The sequence below is a fragment of the Callorhinus ursinus genome, unplaced genomic scaffold, assembly GCF_003265705.2.
Source record: "Callorhinus ursinus isolate GAN/ISIS: 27379988/994484 unplaced genomic scaffold, GSC_fseal_2.0 scaffold62, whole genome shotgun sequence".
NCBI lineage: Eukaryota > Metazoa > Chordata > Mammalia > Carnivora > Otariidae > Callorhinus > Callorhinus ursinus.
In genome coordinates, this window is record NW_027397124.1 from 4,415,559 (window position 1) to 4,434,636 (window position 19,078).

General features: G+C 37.4%; 1 protein-coding gene across 13 annotated transcripts in view; it reads right to left on the minus strand.

Moving 5' to 3' along the window:
• CCDC7 (coiled-coil domain containing 7) overlaps nucleotides 1–19,078 on the minus strand; it is a 337,256-nt gene that overhangs the window by 184,954 nt on the left and 133,224 nt on the right. For 11 of the 13 annotated variants that reach the window (XM_073885468.1, XM_073885465.1, XM_073885467.1 and 8 more), the window contains one exon: nucleotides 12,975–13,012. In XM_073885468.1, the coding sequence (XP_073741569.1) occupies nucleotides 12,975–13,012 (38 nt within the window). Of the gene's footprint in view, nucleotides 1–10,242; nucleotides 10,339–12,974; nucleotides 13,013–19,078 lie in introns of all 13 variants that reach the window. The other 2 variants (XM_025885868.2, XM_073885471.1) reach the window with 1 other exon arrangement.

The following is a 19,078-nucleotide window of genomic DNA, read 5'->3' on the forward strand; positions in this document are numbered from 1 at the left end:
AAAATGAAGGGGGGGGAATCAGAGGGGGAGACAAACCATGAGAGACTATGGACTCTGAGAAACAAACTGAGGGTTCTAGAGGGGAGCGGGGTGGGAGGATGGGTTAGCCTGGTGATGGGTTAGCCTGGTGATGGGTATTAAAGAGGGCACGTACTGAATTTTTAACCCTTTTAACACATTATCATCCAGGCAAAATGGAAGCTTTCTATTGAATTACTGCCCAACCTGTCCTGAGTTGTTTTGTCTTTCTGTTTCAAGACCTTTTTTTTTTTTTCAGCTTTCCTTATTAACTCCATCCATTTTCTAAACTGTCAGCATAGTCCCCAAAGTATTTCTCTCCTCCCTTAGGAAAATAATTCTCTTATAAATATTGATATATACACTGAACCTAAAATCAACGGAAATATAGAAGATATAGAATGTATTTCTATATGAAAGGAAAACAAAAGATCTAGGATTCAAACTGTGTAGAATCAAATGATTCTAAATATTAACTTCATAGGAAAATGTCAATATAATGAATGTAAAATTAACATTCAAAATTTATATTTTGATAGTTTTAAAAATTATAATTATCATTGGTCAAATTCTTCATAGTGATTAGTTTTAGGCCCTCAACTAAAAAGGAACTCAAAAATTCTGTAAAGATTCAGTAAAAATACAGATGATTAAAAGCCTGGAAAAATGAATTGTTAAAATACTTAGAATTATTTCATCTAGAGAAAAGAAGGCTTGTTTACTACTTTGAAATAGTTTGTAAACGTGTAGATATATCTCACACTGAAAATGTTGACTAGCTACAAATAATAGCTATTGTTATTACTGAAATAATTAAAAATAGGAATTAAACTATAAAATAAGGCAAGTATATGAAACAAAAAAGGAAAAGTATTCTAACACTAGAAAAACAAATTATTGGTTAATGAGGAAGATAAACATATTTTATCTTGTATGGTCCTGGTGGGTATTTTCTTTTCCCTAGTCAGTAGCTTGGCAGAGAGTCTCAAAATTTTTCACTGATACCTGCAATATTGGACTGTGAACTCCCTCCATACACCCTTCTATCGACATGTCTACTTCCCCTTCATCAGGGAGTTTCACAGTTAGAGAATCATCTATTTTTCTCTGTACCCTCCCACTTCTCTATAAATATATATACTAGTATGTGAATAGGATCCTTCCCCTAGAGCACTTTCCGTTATCCATCACGTTGTCTCTAGTCCAAACATTCCTTGTGCAAAAGGAGAGCTTGGACTATTACATGTGTTCTGCTTCTACTCTGCTTGTAAGTTTTTTTCAATAAATACTATTGTAGTGTAATAACCTCCATTGTATTCTTAGTTGTATATGACTTATCTGGATATTTTAGCCTTGGAAAACAGAACTAGTTTGATTGGGCCATCACAGAGGTAGAAAATAAACCCACTGGAAGCCTTACATCAGACAAAGAGTGGTTCATTGTTCCCAAACTGTACAAACAATGTGGCTCATGCTGAACACCTGCTTTCCTTATGGGAATATGGATTTTTTGGTACATGGTAGGAACAGGGTGTCTATAAGACCTGCCACCAGTAAAAACCCTGGGTACTGAGTCTCTAATGAGCTTACCTGGTAGACATCATTTCATGTGTTGTCACAAAGAGAGGACTCTTGGATGCTTGTACCTAATGTCTTCCAAACTTTGCCCCATACGTTTTCCCTTTGCTGATTTTGCTTTGTATCCTTTTGCTATAATATCATGATAATGAGTATGTGTGGAGCCCTCTTAGTCCTCCTAGTAAATCACTGTACCTAGGGATGGCCTTGGGGACCCCCAACACAGTTGGCTTCAGAAGTGGGATTCACTAGAATAGCCCCTGGACTCACTAAAATATGATGAAAGCACTGTTTGGGAAAAGGACTTATGAAAGACTGGGATGGAATATGATTAACTTTGGGTGGCTGTGGAGTCACCTATTATGAAATAGCAGCTGAGCTAATAGCAGCTGAGAGGTAAAAGTTACCTATGGAATTTGAAAATGATAACTTCAACCCCAGGAGAATTGGTCTGCTGGATCCCCTTGGCTGCTTTTCTGGTGAAATGAGGGAAAAAGATGCAGCCTGGGTGATGGCTTGGATTTCTGTTCTCTCTACCAAGTGGAAGGATAAAGGGCCTAAAAATACCCAAAGGTGGACTTCGGATGTGCCAAAGGCTGTAAAAACTAGTTTGTACTTATTCTTTCCTCCAGGTGGAAGGGAAAAAGTTTAAATCAGCTCCTAGTGCTGGAGCAAAGGGGAAAAAAGGTGGAGGTGAGTGTTAAGGGGGGATAAGGCTGGGTGGGGAGAACTCTAGTCTTTTCTTCAACCTAGCCCTTCTACTACTGTGGCATCATTCTCTTCCCCTTGCATTCCAGCTGGGATCTTCTGTGGCTCTAATGTTAACCTTGTAAATGCTAAATGTATTGCTAGTATGAATTTGCAATGAGTAAAGAGGAGAATTTTTAAATGGCTTTGTAGTTTGTAACTATTGCATCTGGATATATGATAAAAATTGATGTGAAATGCTATGTTTTAATTTCACAAATGCTAGAGGAATCATCCTGATCAGGGAAAGCTGCAAAGAAAAGTGTTACTGGGATTTTGTTGCCAAGTGTGACTTGGAATTTAAATTCTCTGGATATCAAAAGTAGAACAATGGGGCACCTGGGTGGCTCAGTTAAGCATCTGCCTTGGGCTGAGGTCATGATCCTGGGGTCCTGGGATCCAGCTCCTCATCGGGTTCCCCACTCAGTGGGTAGTCTGCTTCTCCATCTCCCTCTCCCCCTACTTGTGCTCTCTCTCTCTCTAAAATAAATAAATAAAATCATTTTAAAAAAAGAAAATAGGACTAGATTCCATAAATCATGATTTTTGCCTATTAGAAGCAGGAAAGGCAGCCTATTTTTGCCTATTAGAAAAGGAAAGGCAACGAGAGCAAGAGAGGCAATCCCTAAATGAAGATACACATTTGGAGTTTTATCTTTTTTTTTTAAGATTTTATTTATTTATTTGTCAGAGACAAAGAGAGAGAACACAAGCAGGGGCGGGGGGCGGCAGGCAGAGAAAGAAGCAGGCTCCCCGCTGAGCAAGGAGCCCAACACAGGACTCAATCCCAGGATCCCGGGATCACGACCTGAGCCCAAGGCAGACACTTAACTGACTGAGCCACCCAGGCGCCCGCATTTGGAGTTTTAAACAGCAGTTTTTGGTTGCTAATAGGTTCTTGTAAAATTAGACATTTGACCCAATCATTAGATGATGATTTTTCTGGCCTGATGTGCATATTTTTGAGTGAGTCAATTTGGGTTCTAAGACTGACAAAGAAGGTCTGGTAACAACTTGATTGATATTTGGACTTGTAACAGGACTCTATCTCTATGACATCTCAGGTTTGCTACTAATAAAAATAATAATTAAAGGAAAAAAAAGCTAATTCACAGATCCTAATTGCCTGGACCTGACTCAGCTAAAACCTGACACTGTCTGCTATGGGCTGTTTCAGCCTCAGCATGGGTTATTCTAAAGGATGAAAAGCAGAAAGGCTTAATCAGACTCTGGGACAGCTCCAGATCTAGGACACCTGTCTTTGAGTCCCTAAACTCCAAAAACATCATGTATGCAGACTGCACCATCTGGATCACATACCAATATCCACAGAAAAGAGCTTGTTCTCTGAAGAAACCATCTTAAATTCAGCTGCTGATCTACTCTATATACAGAGACTAACTACACTCCTCACTTTCCCTGATAAAAGTTGCAAGTTGGGGAAGGGCACATCTCAAGGACTGTGGTCACTGCGTGCTCTTAACAAATCAAACTCTGGATGTTGATTATTGTTTGACTTGCTGGATTAGTTGCAGTTTGCAACAATGGACTGATACTCTGACTCTACTTCTCTCACTTGTCTCCTGGTATACACACCTTAGAGGTCCTTTTGACTATTAAAAACAGCTGTTCCCAGGCGCCTGGGTGGCTCAGTTGGTTAAGCGACTGCCTTCGGCTCAGGTCATGATCCTGGAGTCCCTGGATCGAGTCCCACATCGGGCTCCCTGCTCGACAGGGAGTCTGCTTCTCCCTTGACCCCGCTCTCTCTCTCGTTCTCTCTCTCAAATAAATAAATAAAATCTTAAAAAAAAAAACAGCTGTTCCCACAAAGTGATTGATTTTTTTTTCTAAGTGGCTCACTAGATAAATGATCAGAACAAAAGGGATGGGAGGTTACATAAACCCATTTTGAAAATTTTGAAAATTCAGAATTTGTCCTGATCAATTCCTAAATGTGTTGTATCTTTCTGGTTAGGATGTATAAAAATGCTTTTCTGCAAAAAATGCTTTTGTCCTTCTTTACAACCCTTCTAGTCAAAAGATCTAGATGAAAGTAGAACATCATTTGGAAAGAATGTAAAGTTTTGATTACTAAATGAAAACACTGATTCTTGTAACACCTGATAAAAAACAAAAGTCCAGCACGTTAGGAGGCACTAGGGAGGGGAAGGGCACTAGTAATCTTTGTTTTTCAGAACTGTTCCAGAAGTTTTCCCTTCTTCCTGAGGAAAATGCTCTGTGCTGCCATTCCGAGCTGCTGAGAGTACCTTGAATTCAAACTGAGTGCAGAGACCTGAGATCGCACTTGACAGTGCTAATGATGAGATAGCAGGGGTGGGGATCCTGCACTTTCCACACGGAACAGCTTCAGATGTCATCTACATTTCCCAGGTACATTAACTGGTGTCATTCACAAGAAAAACTGGAACTGACTGCTTTTAAGCAGTCCTTCTAAAACAAAATGATTCAACTAAACCAATCAGTCTGGACCAGGAACCCTAAGGTGGGAGACCACATTGGGACCCCGTTCACCTGCACTGCCTGCCTAAAGTATGTCCTCTTGGGGGGCTCTAACAATTATAAAGTCTTTGTTTCCAGGGGTACCATGTGGCCTCTCTGGGATTAAATTTCTTGCGCGTGTGACCTGACTGTCATGACACTGTCTCAGCCCTGGAAGGCCTTCAGGTCAGCTTCAACTTATTGACCATAGTTGTCCAATTCCTGAATTGGTGCCTTGGGTAAGATAATGAAAAGATCAATATAGAAAATTAAAGAGAAAGTCACTTGGCTTTCTAAGATATGGTTAATGGGACTTGTTTTACAAGCGAAGTCCAGGACTTCTAAAGGGTATAACTGAGATTAATACTACAGGTTAGTCTCACCTGGGAGGCTGGGGAACCCACTGATGATAATTTTTTACTGTAAAAATACCTTGGTCAAGGGGGTGTACTGCACAGCAAAGAGTGGACCTAGCAACACTGAGACTGCTATCCTTAGAATGACCTGATTGCAAGGTTGAATCTTGGCCGGCATTTGGGAACTTGGATTTAGGGAGGGTTCCTACAATTCCCAGAGCTGATAAGAGTGGCTCACTGTGCCCAAATTGGTAGCACAAATAATGTGATTTATACAGAATACCTGCTTTGCTACTGCGAGTCTGGAATTTTGACACGTGGCAGGCAGAGGGTGCTACATGACTAGCCTCAATAAAAACCCTGGGCACTGAGTCTCTAATGAGCTTGACATTTCATATGTATTGTCATAATTCATTGCTGGAGGAATTAAGAGCATCCTGTGTGACTCCACTGGTAGAGAACTCTTGGAAATTTACACCTGGTTTCTTCTGGATTTTCCCTCATGAAACTTTTCCCTTTACTGATTTTGCTTTGCAACCTTTTGCTGTAACAAATCATAGCCATGATAATGACCATATGCTGAATCCTCTGAGTTCTCTCAGTAATGTGAGTGGTCTTAGGAACCCCTGACACACAGGGCTACTATTTTTGTACTTTATATTACAATGAAATTTGCTGTTTCTCTCTTGGATTATATAACTGACACTGGAGTTCTGGAATACTAAACCCAGAACAGATACAAAGCCATGCTGATTGGAAAACTACCCTATTGGCCAACTACATGAACTTGGGAAGAACTGTCTGAACTAATCATTCAATAATATTGCATACAGGGAGGGTAAAGATAAAATTAGTTTCCAAACAAAATCTGATGCATGCAGGGATGCTATGAAATGCCAGTATATCTAGTTAAAAAAAAAAAACACTGGGGGGACGCCTGGGTGGCTCAGGCCAAGCATCTGCCTTGGCCTCGGGTCGTGATCCTGGGGTCCTGGGATTGAGTCCCACATCAGGCTCCCTGCTCAGCGGGGAGCCTGCTTCTCTCTCTGTCTGCTTCTCCCTCTGCCTGCTTCTCCCTCTGTGTGCTTGCTTGCGTGCTCTCTCTGACAAATAAATAAATAAATTAATTAATTAATTAAATCTTAAAAAAAATCTTAAAAAAAAACTATCATTGGGTATGATAGTCAAAGCTTCAACAGTGGGAAAAAAAACCAACTGTACCCCCCCTAAGTCTTTGTTATTATACCAGCTACTGAATAAATTGCTGCCACTACTGATACATGTATGCAGAAAGACAGGCAACATGCAACCTTTACTAATATTTCTTGGGAATATTTAAATTCCTGACATACATTTCAACAGGTGGAGTAAAACCAGCACAACGTGAACTGCTAGCAATTTCCAGACATTCTAGTATACTGAAGACAGTGGCCAACACTGAAGAAGTACTGCTTATTTTCTAGGCACATCTCATTAAAGATAATTTTAAATGAAAACACAATCCATGACCCTGTCATTCAAATGAATTTTGGGAAGGGGATCATTATTTGGACAATACCAAAAAGATATATTCTACATCCTTTACAAGAAAATTTATTAGCTCTGCAGGCCCCAACCACAAAGGACTTTCTTCTTTAAGTACTGATGATATCACATTCTATACCTAGCGACTCTTCAAAGCATCTGTATCAGAGCAACTAATTTTAAATGGAAGTTCCTACATTAAGAAGCTATGGAAAAGTTCCAGGCATCACAAAAGCAAGTTTTAACTTTATATCTGCTATATTCTTTAGACTCATGGGATTACAGGTACATGACATGTAAGTTAACTTTTGCTGACTGGAGCTTTTGGCAACAATACTTCAAATTATTTGTCAGTTCCTGGGACTCTGAACTCCATTACTTCTTCCCACTGCTAAATTTATCACATGCTCTTGGCCTATTATTGGGCCCCAATGGGGCAGATTTTCTCACTTTTCAAACAAACATTCCTATCCCATGATGGATCTTCTCTAAACCAAAATCTCATAAGATGGTATAAGCCTGGAAAATTCTATTGAAAAGGGAACTGACAGCACATCCAATAAAGGGCCAATCCTGGTCCTTAGGACCTTGGCTGAATTAATAAAATATGTCTGCACACTCACTGGGCACAGAGATACTCCCCTGCTGTTTTAACCATACCATTGACTTAGTAAGACCCTTGCCTTGCCTATAAGATTTGCCACCTGACAAGAAAGTATGATTCACTGATCCAACAGTCTCAAAAGTCATAAAATCTATTGAGGTACAGCATTTGTCTACCAGAATAATGGTAAGTTGTTAAAATCCCATAGAATTGGACATTCTTCAAAATTAGGTGAATTTCAGGCCTTGTTCATAGCCACAGAGCACACTCTTAGATTGAATTATACTTTTACAAACACTCATGAGCCATTGCTAATGGCCCAGTGACATTGTCAGGCCATTGGGCCACGCAGGACAAAACTATTAAATACACATATTTTTTTCTGAGACACCCCCTACCCAAGGAAATAGGTAGAGCAACTTAGTAACAAACTCAATCCTTCTTTTTCTTTTTTTTTAAGATTTTATTTATTCATTTGAGAGAAAGATAGACAGAGAGAGCATAAGCAGGGGGAGTGGCAGAGGGAGAGGGAGAAGCAGACTCCCCGCTGAGCTAGGAGCCCGATGTGGCACTCGATCCCTGGACCTGGAGATCATGACCTGAGCTGAAGGCAGATGCTTGCTTAGCCATCTGAGCCACCCAGGTGCCCCAATCCTTATTTTTCATGTGTACATGCCCACAAGAAGGAGCTAAATCTAAAAGAAAAATATCTGATCTAAAAAAGTCAATCAAGAATGTATGATCTTTGTGTCTCCTATGGTCTTGGGTCCATCTCCATTCTATTCCACTATGAAGGAACTAGATGTTTAACAGGGAATTTATCTAAAAGACAGAGAAGCCATTGTTGCTCATCAAGACTATTCTACTTGCCATCTAAGCCAGTTTCTTTACAAACAACCTCCACAGTACTTGTCAATCCAGTTTCCCCTTGTTGTTCACAAGTTATAGGATGGCATAACCTGTAAGGGCCTCTCTGCATTGGTTGAATTCCAATGTACTTTGGAACTAATGAGTGAAAGAAAAGATTATTTCAAGATAAATATTTTATTCCCATTTTTTTTTTTACTCCCCACTTTGATCTCAGTGTATGAATGGACAAATCAGACTGTTCATTTAAAAGATGGACATTGTCTTTGCATCAGATTCTTCTGCAAACATCCTCTTCTAACCCTGCAGGTGACTTCTGAGGGAAAAAGAGTAACTTTGGGGTCCCTGCTAAATTTATCGCTCCAAAAAAATGACAAGCTGGCTCATCTCCAAGAAGGAATAACAGATCTCAGTTTGTGAGGCATGAACATGTCTGACCTTGGGAAATGGTTGGAGGTGGTGATATCAAGGGAGATAATGAATAAATTCCTCTCTTACTGCAGATATTGTACAGATATTCCAAAACAGCCTTCTTTGGCTGTCCAGGAAGTAAAGCTTATAATCTGTGAATTTATTTATTTATGCTGGTTTTGCACCCACACCTACCCCAGCTGGGGACCCTACTGTCATCTTTCTCCCAGGCAATACTGTAGAAATTGTTATGATCAGGACCAGGTGTCAGCTGGAGCTAATGGAGAGACCTATTAGTGAGACCCCAAGACCAAGAAGTAGAGAGAGGACAGACAAATCTCTGTTATGGCATGGCCCTGGTAGTTCTCTCCATTCTCCCTTTTGGTGTTTTGGCAGAGCTGGCTCACCAGGACTGTTGAATGGAAAAATAACTCTCACTGATACCGGCTATGTTAACATACAAAATGCCTACTACTCCAGGAGCATCCTTTTTCTAACAAGGCCGTTGACCCAAGCAGGAATCTCTCACTGTTACATGGTTTGACTAGGTGCTCTCTATCCCCTCCCAATGCCTCTATAATTTTGTAGGATTATGTGAGGAGCAAGTCCCTCTCAGGAGCACTTTCCATGGTGAATTCGATATACTTTCCTGCAGAATAATGACAGCTCAGGAGATATTGTACCCTCTACTGTTTTTTAGTTTGTAAGCTTTCCTCTATAAAATCTAACTAATGTCTATAATTTGGACCACAAGTAATATGTTACTTGTGCAACCATTAATTGGGGGAAATTATAAAGTCTCCTTTAGGGTTTTTAAAAAGGTAAATCTCCATTTGTAGCTTATTGGAAAGAGGCAAAAAATTATTTTTTTATTTCATAGTTAGACATCCCTTTTCTTGATACATAATAATCATCCTTGACCATCAATCTAAATTAGCCTTCCCTGTGACTCCCTATCAGAAAGGGAGTTTTGTTCTCTTCATTTATTACTCTCTAAAATTATCTTGTTCATGTATTCTTACTTGTTTTTTTGCCTGTCTTCCCCACTGTAATGTAAACATCACAAGAAAAGAAAGCTTATTTTTGTTATTTATCAGTAAAACCCAATGTTCAAAAGAGTACCTGGATCATGGAACACTACATCCAAAACTAATGATGTAATGTATGGTGATTAACATAACAATAAAAAATTTAAAAAAAGAGTACCTGGCATATGAAGGTGACAATATTTGTTGAATGATTGAGTTTAGTGAATAAATGAATGAATAAATTTAATAGCTAATCATCTAATCTATGGGAAAAAATGGACACATTAATACACTTCCTCTTTTGTATATGTTTTTTGTGCTTAGTGTTGGGGGAAAGTTGTAAAAAAAGGATTTAGAAAGAATTAGGTTGGATGTATAACTCTTAAAAATAAAACACCAAGAAACAGTTTACATTTTCATATCCAAAAAGTGTAAATTTCAATGCTATAAAACATTTAAGAAAAGCTAACACCACGTTTGATGTGAAACACTAAATTATTAACATCTATTGTGTTTGATTAAATATTTGCCACTAACTCATTCCCTAACCAAAACAAATTGCTAAATGTTGTAAAGTGCAAAAAAAAATGTACTTTATTGTAATCAATACCATGTGTCTGTTCAGGTGGGATCTCCTTACTTCGCTCCCATTCACTCTGAAGGTTTGGGAGACTTTTCCAAAGTATTTCAGAAATTCTATTAGGATCTAAGAAGTAACCCAAAATGAAGTTTCATGAATAATATAGTGCCATGTGCTTAATAGTTTGATTTTTTATTATATTTAGCAATATTCAACCTACAGCTATTAAGGGAAATTCTATAAAATCTATCAAGCTAAAGCAACCTTTCTCATGTCATATCTCCCATTTTTTCCTCAGTTTAAACTAAAAAAAAAATTACTGGTCTTTCCCTGGCACACTGTGTAGATTCTAAACACCCTTGTTTTTGTTTCAACTGTTCAGTCCACCTTTTCCTCATATTTCCGTGTTAAAATCCAACCCACCTGTCCTTCTTAAATTAAATACTATTACACTCATTCAAGCCAGAAATAACTTTTCCTTCTTTTTGCTGCAACCTTTTGGTAACCTTTTATAGAATGCATCTTCTGCATTATACTGCACTTATTTTTGTGCATGTCTTGTCTGCCTTACTAGAACATTTAATGCATTGAGGGCAAGGATGATACAGTTGTCATCTTTATATTCCTCATACTATCTAGCACGCGATCCCTGGACCTGGACCTAGCACTGTGCCTTGCACAGCATGGAAATTCAGTCCATATTTCCCTATTTGAACTAAACTGAATTGAATAATCTTCCTCCTGAAGTTAGGGAACATTTATATGAATTAACACTAATATGGGGGGAAGCCATTTAAGAGGAATTTTTTTATATTCATTCTATGACCTTTTTCTGTTCTCGATGTCTTATATTCCCTATCATCCTTAGTCCATTATTCCCCATCCAACCCTTCTTCCATTCTTCCACTTCCCACTATTACTCTTATTAACTGTGACTTATCAGCCAAGTAGAATGGGGGCTGGCAAGAGTAGTAACTCACAGTAACACTATCATAACCCATCTTCAAGATTTTTCCAAAAGCTCATAAAAAGTAACTTAGACTGCCTTACTCTCTCATAGAGACTAGAAATTCTCTTTAAAATACTTCTGTTTAAGCCAATATTTCTACTTCCTCAGATTCACCAAATATAGTCTATCAAATTCAGCAGCAGGATCTAAATGCCCAATATTAAAACAACTTATATGAAAAGTTATTACTTCATGTTCTTCACGGTGACATTAGCTTTCCAGCATTTTCCCCAATGCCTATTACTTCATGATGTTTCCATAGAAAAACTATAGTAGTATGCCATGCTCTACCATAGTCTTAACATGAATAAAAGAGTATCATGCTTTATTTGTTCCTATTTCTACAGTTCATAAGCTGGTTAAGCTCCAATTAAAGTTGAAGATAATTATTAATACTTTTTCTTATACCTTCTCAAATATTCATAATACTGATCAGATATAATCATAATGCAAAGTAATAAATGACAAGAACTCTACCCATAAGTTTGCAAAGCAACAAATAAATGTCTATCTTCTCTTGAAATATTAAAAACATACTTTTAAAAATATAATCACTACTGACATTAAAATGGACCCTTTCAAAACTTTTAGACCTTAATCATAATATTTATTACCTAATTCTTGCTAATTCATCTGGGTCTATAATCTAGAAATATTAAAAATAGTAATGAAGCAGAGAAATGCACATTTCTAAATAATTCTTTCCTCTTTTCTGCGTGGCAATCAAAGCCAAAATTTTATATATTAAGCTATGTATAATTAAAGAATAAGTGCCTCATGTACATTGAATTTGAATTCTCAATAATTCAAGTGAATGACTGAAAGGAAACACTGCCATAGTTTATTCTCATTGAAGAGCAACCTAACTCTTATTGACAGAATTTACTGTTCCACTAATCTATCTGGTTCAGGCTTTCTGTTTCTTGACAGGTTTGTGAAAAGGTCTGTGAATCATAACATGTTAATCAAACAGACTCACTCACTAATGAAACTGTAAGATTTAATCGGTTAAATCAACCAACTCAATTATTTATGTGCATGCATATGCATATACATAAAGTGATTAAGCAAAAATGAAATGCAAAAAAAAATTTAAGTGTTTTATGTATTGAGGTCATGACTCAGTGAGGTAAGTAATCCCACCCATAAGTATTTTTCTGAAAATAAATAAAAATTGTTTTCACACAAAAACCATTTTAAAAAAGGGTCATATTCAGGGGCGCCTGAGTGGCTCAGTCAGTTAAGCGTCTGCCTTGGGCTCAGGTCATGATCTCAGGGTCCTGGGATTAACCACCCCCCCACCCAGTCTGGCTCCCTGCTCAGCAGGGAGTCTGCTTCTCCCTTTCCCTCTGTCCCTCCCCCCACTTGTGCTCTCTCTCAAATAAATAAATAAAATCTTTAATAAGAAATGGGTCATATTCAGTTTCTCATTATCTGAAAATTTAATTGTTGCTCAGGGAGGCAGGGGTGGGGTGGGGATGTGGGGAGGAAAGTGGCTTTGTACCATACCTAGTCCTTAGTTTAAACTTTTCACTTAAAATTTTTGATTTTTCACAGCATCCGAAACTGTTGGTCTTTGACAACATCTAAAGTTTTAAACATTTTCTATTTAAAATTAGTTCCGAAGAGTACAATATTGTAAGCAAAGATATAAATCAAGGAGTTTTATGATACTGAATTTAGAATGGCTATTTCACCATTTAGGTATATAAATTGATAAAGATTAGAAAAAGAATATTTTTAAATGTTTTACCTTTTGTCAGTTGGGCTTCCATTTGGGACACTTGAGATCTGTGATAAAGAATACTAAATTTAAATACACTAAACATGCACACCAAATGTTCATACTAAATTATTTTAAAAAAATCATTCAAAGCAGGTTTTTAAATATGACAATTTTGTAAGATTAAGGTATCAAAAAAGCTAAGAAATGATCATACCTGGCATTGGAAGAAACACTGTAGAAGATGAACTACTACCAAAATTGTATTTCTAAATGAGTGCAAAAAGGGCTTTATATTTATAGTAAATGCACTTGATCTTAGCCAAAAGGCCGAGAAGCGATTATATTTATAGTAAATAAACATTATTTTAAACATATCCATTACATAATTATTTAATCTTTTTAATATTCTTTTTGAAGCATTTATAATTCAAATGCCAAGAGTATACTAATATGGTAGTACTAACACAGAGTATACTAATGATAGTATTTTTTTAATTTAAAAAAATTGTAAAAGTATATTGAGAATGCATGCTCAGAATATACTTACTGAGGTGTGTGATCAAAAATATAAGAAACCAATGACCTCAGGAGTGTGATTTTATTAATAACTTACCCCTTGAGAAGATAACATGTTTTCCTATAGCATATTGTTGATTCTAGATTTTATCCCAGGCCTGAATTTTACCTAACTCAGTTTCTTTCATACAGAGACTAGCTAGCTTTATCCTTATTCACCTGTGTCAAAGACTTCTGATGTTCACCAAACTAATTTTCTTTTCTTAAGGCACATTACTGGTCTATATTTCTAAGTCCCTCCTACAGTTAAATGTGGGTAAATTAATTATGAGAGAAAATGGTGTGTACCACTTCCAGCCTGGTCAATGAAAACTGATTCATGTTTGGTCTTCCATCTTCTCTTCTGGTAGCTGGGTATCTATGCTTAATGTGGCCCAGGAAGCCAATGTAAGATGGCAAAACCTCCATATGCCAGGATACTGGAATGACCCTGTAGAGCAGGACTCCCTAACACAAACATGGACCCTGAACTTCCTGGAAGTATTTACATGAGGAAATAATTTTCTATCGTATGTGAGCCATTACACATTCTGGGCCTATATGTGATAAGAGTTAGTCTATATATTAAGTAATATACAACCATGGGTTTTCATATGGACTATGTAGATAACTGGACAGAACTAAATGATAACATGATAATGATAACATTCACACAGTGCTTCATGATATACAAAAGCATTTGATAAACATTATCTCATTTTACTCTAGCATGTTTTTAAAGTATTATCATCCTCCTATATCTAAGGGTTTTATAGAAAAATATGTTCAGCTCCTGACACATAGAAAAGGTAATAGGTCTTACCCTAACCTCTAATTTTAAAAAGACTACTATTTCAATAAGCAACTTTAAAAACAGGTACGAAAACAAAGACATGTTAATCAAACAGACTTCTTAAATATGTCATAACATGTTAATCAAACAGACTCACTCACTTCTTAAATATGTCATTAAGATATACATATGACTGAGCTTTTGTGTAATGCAATCTAATGTCCAGTAGTAGGAGTTCTAAATATTTTTCTTTCACTCCTTTTAAATTTTAAGTTTCTATCACCAGTAGCACAGGGTGATAAGCTGGCTTCCCTATGAAGCCAGGCCCAAGAGCACTGGGAACATGCCACCTCATTTGAGAAAACTCTCTCTTGATATTAGCGATATCACAGCTCCACAGCCAAACAAGGCATTGTGATATCTAGGACAGCTATATCAGCAAAAGAAATGAAATATATTTATAGTTACAATATATAGGTAAGACCTTATGAATTATGGGATCAATACAAAGCAGTTCTTCCTTTCTGACAATTGAAAACCAAACTACTTAACTTAGCATTCAGTTCAAGAGTTTTCACAATCTCATATCAATCTATTTGTGGGCAATCTCTAAAATGACTCCCAGTGATGCCTGTTTCATGGTATTCATGCCTGTTGTATTACCCTCCCTTGTTTTTGGGCTGGCCCTCATGACTACTTCTACTTCTAATGAATAGGATATGGCAAAAGTGATAGGATATCACTTCTGAGATTAGATTCTACCTTTCTCCCTCCCTCCCTGCTGCTTTCCCTCTCTTTCTCCCTGTTTCTGCCCTTGCTTGCATGTTCTAAGTAGCTTTATGGAAAGGCCTCCAAGGCAAGGAACTGATGTCCCCAAGCAACATCCAGCAAATATCTGAGGCCCAACAATAGTTACATGAGTATATACTGAGCCCAGAAGTATATCCTCCTCCAGTTAGGTCTTGAGACAAATGCAGCCAAGGCCAACATTGACATTGAAAATCTGATTTTACCGCTTTACTGCCCAGCTCTTGTTTTTCTTTGACAGTGATAGTGCTGTGACTCAGATAGAGTCAGATTCATCACTGGACTCCAGAACACTCACCCAGGATCTCAATTTTTTTGCATTTTTTAAGCCATTGTCTTAACTCCTGATTAATTGAGGATCCATTGGTGAGTCCAACTCCTAAACCATTGTTCCATGCAAATGTCCACTGAAGCTAGTAGGGACAGATTTTGATTCTTAAGATTCTGAGTATACTCCAGAATCTGGTTAAAGTCTCAGATAAGTGGAGGCTGGATTAGATTTCCAGGCTTCTCTATCTGTAAGAGGCTAATCTGTAAGGAACAGAAGCTATGTTTGAGTCCTAAGTTTGTTTTTTTTTTTTAAAGATTTATTTATTATTTATTTTGAGAGAGTGAGAATGAGAGAGAGAGAGAGTACATGAGAGGGGGGAGGGTCAGAGGGAGAAGCAGACTCCCTACTGAGCAGGGAGCCCGATGCGGGACTCGATCCCAGGACTCCAGGATCATGACCTGAGCCGAAGGCAGTCGCTTAACCAACTGAGCCACCCAGGCGCCCTGAGTCCTAAGTTTTCTGTTTAAGTATAAAGGTACCAAAAGTTAAGAACATGGGAGCTTCTCAATTGACTGAAAACCTTTGAAACCTCTCCCTTCCCATCACTAATGTTTCTCTTTCCTCTTTTTATCACCTTCAATCTTCACTAAGGTTCTCTTGAATCCTTTGGTATGTCCCTCTTTAACCACCAACCTCCCTCACCCTTCTGCCTATCCTGCCAGGCTTTCCCTTTCCAACTTGAGCCCCTCAGTTCCCTAGAGTCACTTAAACATTAAGCCCCCATACCCCCTATGAAGAGATCTCAAGAGACTCAGACCCCCAAATGCAACCATTTCAGGTTGAAAAGAGAGAAAGGGGCTATTTGTAAACAAAATTAGTGATTTGTCCACTTGATGAGCCAGATAGCCACTAGACATCTTCTCAGTCACTCACCTAAAACTTAGTCCACAACTTCATTAGATTACATATCAAGGCAAAAAGTCTCTTCCACAAATATTGACAAACATGTAACCTTAGCTTGTCCCAGTTGCCAGAAACACAATTTGAATAAAAATATAAAGTTGAAAAAAGATAAGAGCTAACTCTTCCATATAAACCAGTTGTTTGTATTATGTTTTACTGATTCAAGGCTAAAATTTTAGAATGAAAGTATTAAGATCTCTTTTTGCATCTGTTTGTATGTTTGTTTATATGTATGTGTATTATATACATGTGCTACTTTTTCCTCCAAATGATATCATCAAATTACTTGATAAAATCTCTTAGAATTCTATTCAAATTAGCTTAGAGATGAATGAGTGCCATTATAAATTAAGTATTTCTAAGACAACTCCCAAAAATACAAAAACTAACACAAATATTTTGGTGGGTTTTTTTTTTAGATTCATAGGATCTGGAATATAAATTGGTAAATAAAGCTAGTTTTTAAATTGTTGTTAAAATAAAAGGAAGCATACACTGAGATGTGAGCTTTAATGCATGCAGATATAAAATTTTTTTCTGCCTAAGTTCACTAGTCAAACAAGCTTACGTTATAGCTGCTAAATGTTTACAATTATAAACTATAAATCTAACCTAAGAACAAAATGTACAATAAAAATGGATTGCTTCAAAACCATAGGATATAAAATCAATGCACAGAAGTCTGTTGCATTTCTGTACACTAATAATGGAGCAGCAGAAAGAGAAATCAAGGAATCAATCCCACTTACAATTGTACCAAAACCCATAAGATACCTAGGAATAAACCCAATGAAAGAGGTCAAAGATCTGTATTCTGAAAACTATAGAACACTTATAAAAGAAATTGAGGAAGATACAAACAAATGGAAAAACATTCCATGCTTCTGGAATGGAATAACAAATATTGTTAAAATGTCTATTATACAAAAACAATGAATCATGGATCACTACATCAAAAACTAATGATGTATTGTATGGTGACTAACATAATAAAATTTTTTTAAAAAATGTCTATGCTACCGAAAGCAATCTATACATTCAATGTAATCCCTATCAAAATACCACCAGCATTTTTCACAGAGCTGGAACAAACAATCCTAAAATTTGTATGAAACCAGAAAAGATCCTGAATAGCCAGAGGAATGTTGAAAAAGGAAACCAAAGCTGGTGGCATCACAATGCCAGACTTCAAGCTCTATTACAAAGCTGTGATCACCAAGACAGCATGGTACTGGCACAAAAACAGACATATAGACCAATGGAACAGAGTAGAGAGCCCAGATATGGACCCTCAACTCTATGGTCAAATAATCTTCGACAAAGCAGGAAAAAATATGCAATGGAAAAAAGACAGTCTCTTCAATAAATGGTGCTGGGAAAATTGGACAGCTATATACAGAAGAATGAAACTTGACCATTCTCTAACACCATACACAAAGATAAACTCAAAATGGATGAAAGACCTCAATGTGAGACAGGAATCCATCAAAATCCTAGAGGAGAACATAGGTAGTAACCTCTTTGACATCGGCCACAGCAACTTCTTTCAAGATACATCTCCAAAGGCTAGTGAAACAAAAGCAAAATGAACTTTTGAGACTTCATCAAGATAAAAAGCTTCTGCACAGCCAAGGAAACAGTCAACAAAACAAAGAGGCAACCCACAGAATGGGAGAAGATATTTGCAAATGACACTACAGACAAAGGGCTGGTATCCAAGATCTAAAAAGAACTTAAACTCAACACCCAAAAAAACAAATAATCAAGTCCAAAAATGGGCAGAAGACATGAACAGACACTTCTCCAAAGAAGACATACAAATGGCTAACAGACACATGAAAAAATGTTCATCATCATTAGCCATCAGGGAAATTCAGATCAAAACCACATTGAGATACTACCTTACACCAGTTAGAATGGCAAAAATTGACAAGGCAAGAAACAACGAACGTTGGAGAAGTTGTCCACTTCCTTTTAAAATCCAATTTTAGTAAGAATCCTAATAAGTCAATTTAGCAACAGTGCCCCATTCTCCATAATTGATCTCCCTCAATACTTAATCAGGTTCCTCATCCTTCACTATCCCCCAGGTGATAGCTGATCACTCTTTTTTGAACACTGCATCAAAAACTAACAATGTACTGTATGGTGACTAACATAACATAATAAAATTAAATTAAATTTAAAAAAAATAAAATAAAGATTTTACTTATTTATTTGACAGAGAGAGAGAGCACAAGCAGGCAGAGCGGGAGAGGGAGAAGCAGGTTCCCTGGTGAGCAGGGAGCCAGATGTGGGGCTTGATCCCAGAACCCTGGGATCACGACCTGAGCCAAAGGTAGTCGCTTAACCAACTGAGCCACCCAGGCACTTCTATAGCTGATCACTCTTGCCTTTCTTTGGCAAAGATCCTGTTAGGTCAGTTCAGCCAGAATCTCCCTTACACCCCCCAGTGTTTCCTCTTAGTAATTTTCCACTGTCCACCAACCTACTCTTCGGCTATAAATTTCTACTTTCCCATGGCGTATTAGGAATTGAACACAGTTCTATACTGAGGTCTCTTTTCTTGTATTGCAATGGCTTTGAACAAAAATCTGTTTTAACCACTTGACTGCCCAGCTCTGATTTTTCTTTGATAACACTTTGATTGCATCTTTGTGAGAGACCATGAACTAGAGGACCTAGCTAAGCCTTCTTTCTGGATTTCTGATTCACAGATACTATTAAATAATACATGTTTGT